General features: G+C 35.4%; 1 protein-coding gene across 4 annotated transcripts in view; it reads left to right on the forward strand.

Moving 5' to 3' along the window:
- The window catches only part of HFM1 (helicase for meiosis 1), a 141,150-nt gene extending 133,615 nt beyond the window's left edge, over positions 1–7,535 (forward strand). For all 4 annotated transcript variants that reach the window (XM_049879827.1, XM_049879828.1, XM_049879830.1 and 1 more), the window contains 4 exons: positions 420–510; positions 6,117–6,207; positions 6,297–6,451; positions 7,308–7,535. In XM_049879827.1, coding sequence (XP_049735784.1) covers positions 420–510; positions 6,117–6,207; positions 6,297–6,451; positions 7,308–7,377 — 407 coding nt within the window. In that variant the 3' untranslated portion in view covers positions 7,378–7,535. The remainder of the gene's footprint in view (positions 1–419; positions 511–6,116; positions 6,208–6,296; positions 6,452–7,307) is intronic.
- The last annotated feature ends 390 nt before the right edge of the window (positions 7,536–7,925 follow it).

Consider the following 7,925-nt stretch of genomic DNA (forward strand, 5'->3'; position numbering starts at 1 on the left):
CACTGATGCTTGGAGATAGCCTTCTATGAGGGCATAGCTTTGGCACTGGGAAAATCAGCCTCAGTAAATTATTTTCCCCGCATTTATAGCACTTAAAATGAACTTATTACATCCAGATCATTGAAAATATTGAGTGATCTTATACTTGATTATTTATATGAATTAAAAAAAAATAATAGTAGCTTTGCATCCTTTGAACCCAAAGAAGCTAACCTATGTGTTTTGTAGTTTGGCTTCCTTAGGTTTGATCCCTTATTTCTCTAAGCAAACTAAATTTGATTGTTGACAAGAATTATTTATTCTTTCCTTATACACCTAATCAGATCATATCAGTTAGAGAGAGCCTTTGTAAAACTTGTAAAAAGCGCTATTTAGCTGTTTCCTGGTGTTTTGTTTCAACCTGTTATCTCTTTATATAGGATTTGGAAACACTTTGAATTCAAGTACCAGAGGACATAAGCTAACCCTCCAAGAGTCAAAGAGCCAGTTCCAAAGAGAAATGTCAAAAAGGCAAGTTTTAGAACTTTAGTTTGGAATAATTCCGATTTTATATCCTCTTGACATGTAATTGGAGTTGGAGATCAAGTCATTAGATGTCAGAGAAGCTATAAGGTATTAGCCAACCTAAACCCTCTTAATCTTAGAGCTGTGTTTTTCTAAGTGCTGTTGTCAGACCACCTGCATCAGAATCCCCTAAGGGTGCTTATTTAAAATACACATTCCTGGACCCATTGTATACTTGCTGAATTATAGTCTCTGGAGCTGGACCCCAGGAATCTTCATATTTTACAAGCCTTGAAAAATGAATAAGAGTTTGACAGATGGAAAAGAAGAGGATAACATTCCAGGTAGAAAGAAGTATCTATAAAGGAATAAAGCTTCAAACTGCATACCAAGCTCAAGGATCAGTAAAGTGCAGTATGTGGGGCTACAGCATTAAGGCTAAGATCTCCAAGACCTGATTGGGAAGGGCCTTGAACACCATACTTAGACAGAAACATATCCAGTAGGTCAGGGTCACAAGGTCATGTGCCTTTAGGATTTGGTAGGCCAACACCAAATCTAGAGAGCCCCATCTAAGGGTAGCAACCACTGCTCAGCTCCATCCAGTTATTGCTGTACAGGAAATGTGAGTCCATTGTTCTCAAATATTCCGATAACAAGCTGACAACAAAGCTAGAAATAAGAAATTTTACATGACAATCTCCTGATTTTTTTTTCACCCTTTTTAAATTTTACTTTAGATGAAGCTTTACAGAGCAAATTGGTGTCTTATTAAACAATTAGTACACATATCATTTTGTGACATTGGCTGCCAACCCCACAACATATCACCACTCTCCCCTTCTTGACCTTGGGTTCCCCATTACCAATTTTCATGTCCCCTTCTGCCTTCTTGTCCTTGCTGCTGGGCTGGTGTGCCTGTTCAGTCTGATTTTGTTTTATGTGCCTGCCTAATCTTTGGCTGAAGTGTGAACTGCAGGGGTGACTTCAATAGTGAGTTAAAAGGGTGATCAGTGGCCATACTCTTGGGGTTTCTCCAGTCTCTGTCAGACCAGTAAGTCTGGTCTTTTATTGTGAGTTAGGATTTTGTTCTACATTTTTCTCCAGCTATGTTTGGGACCCACTATTGTAGTTCTTGTCAGAGCAGTCAGTGGTGGTAGCTGGGCACCATCTAGTTTTGCTAGACTCAGTCTGGTGGAGGCTGTGGTAGTTGTGGTTCATTAGTCCTTTGGACTAATATTTCCCTTGTGTCTTTGATTTTCTTCATTCTACCCTGCTCCAGACTGGTTGGGACCAGTGGAGTATCTTAGATGGCCACTCACAAGCTTTTAAGACCCCAGATACTACTCACCAAAGTAGGATGTAGAACGTTTTCTTTATAAACTATGTTATGTCAGTTGAGCTAGATGTCCTCCAAGGCCATGGTTCCTAGCCTTCAGTCCTGTAATTTGGTCCCTCATGGAGTTTGGATGTGTCTATGAATCTTCCAAGATCTTGCCTTGGTCAAGCTGTGCTAACTTCCCAAGCATTGTGTACTGTCTTACCCTTCACCAATGTTACCACTTATCTATTGTGATTTTTAAATTTTTGACAACTGATTTTTTTAAATGTAATAGTCTGTAGACCTGATATAGCCCATGGGCCATTGGTTTTTGATCTCCATGGTAGAGAGTGATGAGCTACCCAAGATATTTAAGCATAGGAAAAACAATTACATCAGAAAAAATTCTAGCAGCAATATGTAGAGTGAATTTTAGAATGTGGAGCCACCAGAAGCATGGCAGCCAGTGAGAAAGGCAGGCTTCGATGAGACCTAAACTAAGGCAGAGTGATAGAGAGGTAGGGTTGGATTTTTTAAACATTTCAGAGATAAAGCAGATGTGATTTGGCAGTTGATGTCTGGTATTAAGGAAGAAGGAAGAATTAATGATGAATACAAGTTTTTTAGCCTAGCAACTGATAGATGGAGATGTTATTATCTGAGGATATAGAAAGCATAAGAGATTTGGAAAGGAAAGCAATAATGGTTTTAGAAACTGTCAATTTGGAGTACCTTTGCCAAAGTCCAAAATGCATTTGGCAACATTGCACTTGATTAAAAGTCAAGCAAGATAAATTGTAGCCATAGCCAACACTTCCCCCAAAGAGAGGAAATACTGACAACTTCTTATTCAGGGTCCAATTTTCTAATTAAGAATTATTTATTTCTCCTTTGGAAAATACTATATTTGTGGTGTTTCAGGGAATTATTGCTATTATTTAATCATCTTACTGATCATTAGCATCAGGATAACAGAACCATAGATTTCAGAGAATTTCCAAGCTGAAGGGAAGTTTAAATGCCATTTAGTACCTCCACCACTGGATCCTCGAATCACCATCCAACGTCACTGGCAAGTAGTCACGCCATCTCTACCAACAACTCCAGGGACCAGGAGCTCATTCGCTCCAAAGTCACTTGTTCCATGTTTGGATCTCTCAGACCATTCAGAACTTTGTAAATTATCTACCTAAAATTTGTCTTTTTACCACTCCCATTTGTTGGTTCCAACTCTGAGTCATACAGAATAAACAGATGTAAGTGAAACAAATGCTGTGGGGTAGAGAAATAAAAAATAGGTAGTACACAAGTAGGACTATAGCAAGGCATGTGACAAGTTTTGTGCATGAAACCTTTAGAAAAGTACAAATAATTTTGAAACAGTTTAGAAGTGACCAACAGAAGGTAAGTGCATTTAAAAACAGATCCTATCAAGAAGGCTCTGAGAAGCTTGTACCAGAAGTTGCCTTTGGGAAGAGGGTTTGTGGGACCTGAGGATCTGATGTGGGAGGTAGACTTGCTTTTTATTTTATATTTGTTTTACTATTTTAATTCCATGCCATGTATGTATGATATTTATTAACCAAAGACAAAAAAGATAACAATCCTATGAATATATGCAATTCTCCCCTGTCCCTGCCTACTCTTCATTGGCCCCTTGCATGGCTGTCACTGTTTAGCCTTCAACTGTCAACTTACATTGTCACCTCCTCAGAGAGGGTTTATGTCTCCATACTATCACATTAACCAGTTCATTTCCTTCATCTCATTTAAGAATTTATACTTATGTGTATATTTATTGTTTATTCATTGTCTGCTCTTCTACTAGATGGTAACTTCCTGAGGATTTGTTTACCACTTTATACCCAGCTCCTAGTATAATATCTGGCATATGGTTGTGAACAATGAATGTTTTTAATGAATGAATTTAATATAGAAGGTTAAGGGTGAATGGATTCTAGTGTACAGAGCAGTTATACATCAGAAGATAACTAGAGATGTCCAACTACAGTAAGACTGGAATAGGGAAAAGAGGTTAAAAGTTAAGCAAAGCAATAATAAAGAATAATGATGAGTCTGCAAAACATTTTATAACATGGATGAATATGGAGGACATTATGGTAAGTGAGATAAACACAAAAGTACAAATATTACATGATACCACTTTTATAAAAAGTCAAGAGTAGGTATACACACAGAAAGCAACATTCTTTGATGGTTACCAGATATGGGAGAGGGAGGGATGGGGAATCATTAGATAGTAGACACGTGTTAATTCTGGTGATAGTAAAGGCAATACACAATATGGGGGAAGTCAATACAACTTGACCAAGGCAAATGAAGACATTGGAAGGTACGTAAGAGTAACAGAGAGCTACAGTAAATGCTATAACATATACAATTTTGCAATAACAGTAATAAGCAAAAAACATATGAGTTGTTACATAGGTGTACATGCACATGCATATATAGGTATATTTGTGGGCTTATGTATATATATGTTTGTAGGTGCTGCATATATATTCATATATATATAATAGAGCAGCACATAGGGGACACAGTTATACCCAAATACCTCATGGAATTGACTCACTGGATTTGAAGGCTCAGGACCATAGTCTTGGGGGACAACTAGGTCAAATGGTATAATTTAGTTCGTAAAGATAATGTTCTACATCCTAGTTTGGTGAGCAGTATCTGGGGTCTTAAATGCTTGCAAGTGGTCATCTAAGTAAGATACAACTGTTGGTCTCTTCGTCAAGAGCAAAAGAGAATGAAGGAAACCAAAGACTTCAAGGAGGAAATTAGGCCACAGGACTAGTGGCTCACACAAACCGCAACCTCTTCTAGTCTGAGACCAGAAGAACTAGGTGGTGCTCAGCTACCACTACTGACTGTTCTGACCAGGGACACAATAGAAGGTCCTGGTTAAAATGGGAGAAAAATGTAGAACAAAACTCAAATTCATAAAAAAGACCAGACTTACTGGACTGATAGAGACTGGGGGAACCCCTGAGACTATCACCCAAAGATACCCTTTTAACTTGGAACTGAAGCCACTCCCAGAGGTCACCTTTCAGCCAAACAATAGATTGGCCTACAAAATAAACAATAACACCCGTGAGGAATGTGCTCCTTTAAACAATCAACTATATGAAACCAAACAATCAACATTTACACAAAAGCAAAGACAAGAAAGCAGGAGGGACAGGGAAACAAGATGGATGGAAATGGGGAGGGGTGGTTGGTAGGTAAGGTGTAAATGGTGAGAGTGCTGACACATACAGAGATTGTAACCAGTGTCACAGAACAATTTGTGTATGAATTATTGGGGAATCTAAGTTGCTGTGTAAACTTTCACCTAAAACACAAAAAAATATCAAAAAAATAAATAAATTCAGCTTCATCCAATGAGACGAAATTCAGGGAACTTACGTTTAGAGATGGTTTAGGTTAAAATTATAAGCTTCCTTCAACTAAAATACAATTGAAAAAAAATTTTAAGCTTCCTGGGAATGAATATATAACTGATTATTGAGGGAAGATGGGATGTCTAGGAGTTCCTAATTGTCTTTTTCAATATATCATATATGTTAATAAATATATATGTATAATATATACTTAAAGAATTATTATTTAAAAATTTTCAAAATATATGAAAGTATGTACAATGAAAAAAAGAAGTTAAGCCAGTGAGATTTAGAAAAGATATACAGATTTCTGGGGGATAGATAATTAAGCATAAGACTTAATTTTTTAAAGGACTGGTCAGCAGGGGGGGAGAGAGATGCTGATGAAGAGTGAGCTAATTAAATCAGGTGGACACTGGAGAGTGTGTTGGCAACTCTTGACTGGAGGGGGGATGGGAAGATAGAGAAAGAGGGAAGATGGCAAAATTGGCACGAAATGAGAGACTGAAAGGGCTGACTCAATAGGGGGAGAGCAAGTGGGAAAAGGGAGTAAGATGTATGTAAACCTACATGTGACAGACTGGAATGGTAAATGTTCACTTGAAGCTTAATGAAAATTAATTAAAAAAAAATTGTTGGATGATTATTTCTGTATTCCCTTAAAAATGGTATTCTTACCTATTTGGAATATATAAATTGTGATTTGGTCTAAAGGAAAAGAGATAAACCAAGTTCTACATGAGTCTAAGAAACACAGCATCAGTTTTTTATGGTAAATATGATAAACTTTAATCATATTGTCAAAGGAATAATTATTGATCCAAATTAGAATGGTTTTTCTCGTTTGCTATATTTTATAAATAATTGGCTTTAATTTTTAGCTTTGTTTCAGCAAATGAGGAGCCAGTTATTTCCAATTTCAGTGCATCCTCCATGACAAAATTACCTCAGCAAGCTGGAAGTACAAATATGGTAAGAAGATACATGTCTTTGTTTTTCTTTTAAATTTTGCCTGAATGGTTAAACTCTCAATAATTGCTATATTTTACCTCAAAATATAGGTCTGTTTACAAGAAAATAAACAACAAAGTCTTTCACCAGAGATTAAAAGATTATACTTTCCTCACTCTGAAAATAAATCAAATTCTTCAAATTTTGCTGAGAAAGTGGACTTTTTTATTAGAAACAGTGAATGTAAAAAGGGAATTGATTTCAGGTAAGAACTCTTTAAAGATATTTCAAGGCTATACCAATAAAAACTTTCACAAAGAAGTTCAACATTCCCTTTTCCCTTGGTTCCAAGGTTCATTTTAAAGATTAGAGCCTAAACAATTTATTTAATAAAGACATTGAAATGTTGGACCCATAGTAAGCTAAGCGTCTTACAATGATTTACAACATCAAATATCTGGATTTTTGAGAATTTATATGTTTAATGTTGTTATTTAAAATCATATTGAGTTGATAAACTTTTTTACTAATTTAAATACATTAAGTTGATTATTTGAAGTGTAAAGTCACTCAAAACAGTTAATTGATTATATAAAGTACAAAATCACATGAGGTCAGTTAATTCTTCCAAAGTTCAATTTGTATTTTAGCCAACCAGTTCTTTCACAGTTTAAAAGGTTCAATGAAAAATCAGATTAAGTTTAATCAGTGCCCTTGATGCTAACCATTTTTATGGGTAATGCTGTAGCAATTTCCCTCTCCTTCTTGAAAAGTCAAAGATTAGAGACATGTTCACAGTTGGATTAAATAGCATTAATTTCCAGTATGTTAAAAGAAATATCTAAGAGATTTGGTCCCTACTTTTCACCATTTAAAAAACCCCTGCTGCCTTTGAGTCAACTCTGACACATGGCCACCATTTTACAAAGTCTAATCCCCTCCGCCTCCCTCTCCCCTCCTAGATATCTTACAAGGTTATGCATGTTGAAGTTAATTTGTTATATTAACCTTATAACAGTCTTCAAGTTTATCCATTTTATGTTCATTATTACATTATTTATTATGTCTTTTAAAATAAATTATGTTACAAAAAATTACTTTTAGGTTTGCTTTTTTCCCAGTAGGTGTCATCCTAATGATGCAGCTGATGAAATGAAGTCTTTCCTGGGAATATTTGATGGCATTTTCTAAAGCAAACAAACACATAAAAATGCCTCATATGTTAGTAAGATAAAGTGTAAAGGAACCTTATCACAAAACATGCTTTTTATTTTTAAAAAGTAGTTCATAATGTTCAATTTTTTTCTCTTGAATTTGATCAGTTTTGCCAATTTTTTACAACAAAATATTTGGATAGATTTATTTTCCCATTATATTGTAACTTCTTGAAAAGTACTTTACAGGTTTTGTTGTTGTTGTTGTTAGTAAGCTGATAATTAATTTGCCCTTAGAATTAATTATTTTGGTTATTAACTGGATTTTGACTGGAACTAATTTAAAATCTCATTTTTATATTTTCTTAACAAGAAAAAAGTATTCTGTAAAAGCAAAATAATGCTAGTTAGTGACTGTACTTATTGTATGGCTTGTTCATCAATATTGTTCTCTTGTATTTTACTAATGATCTTTAACAATCCAACAACTTGCTGAACCTGTTGTTACATAACTTTGAGCAACAATAAAACGTGAATCGATATAGATTGCCGTTTTCCTTTAGCTTGTTTTTCAACAAAACTTTG

The sequence above is a fragment of the Elephas maximus genome, chromosome 3 (assembly GCF_024166365.1).
Source record: "Elephas maximus indicus isolate mEleMax1 chromosome 3, mEleMax1 primary haplotype, whole genome shotgun sequence".
NCBI lineage: Eukaryota > Metazoa > Chordata > Mammalia > Proboscidea > Elephantidae > Elephas > Elephas maximus.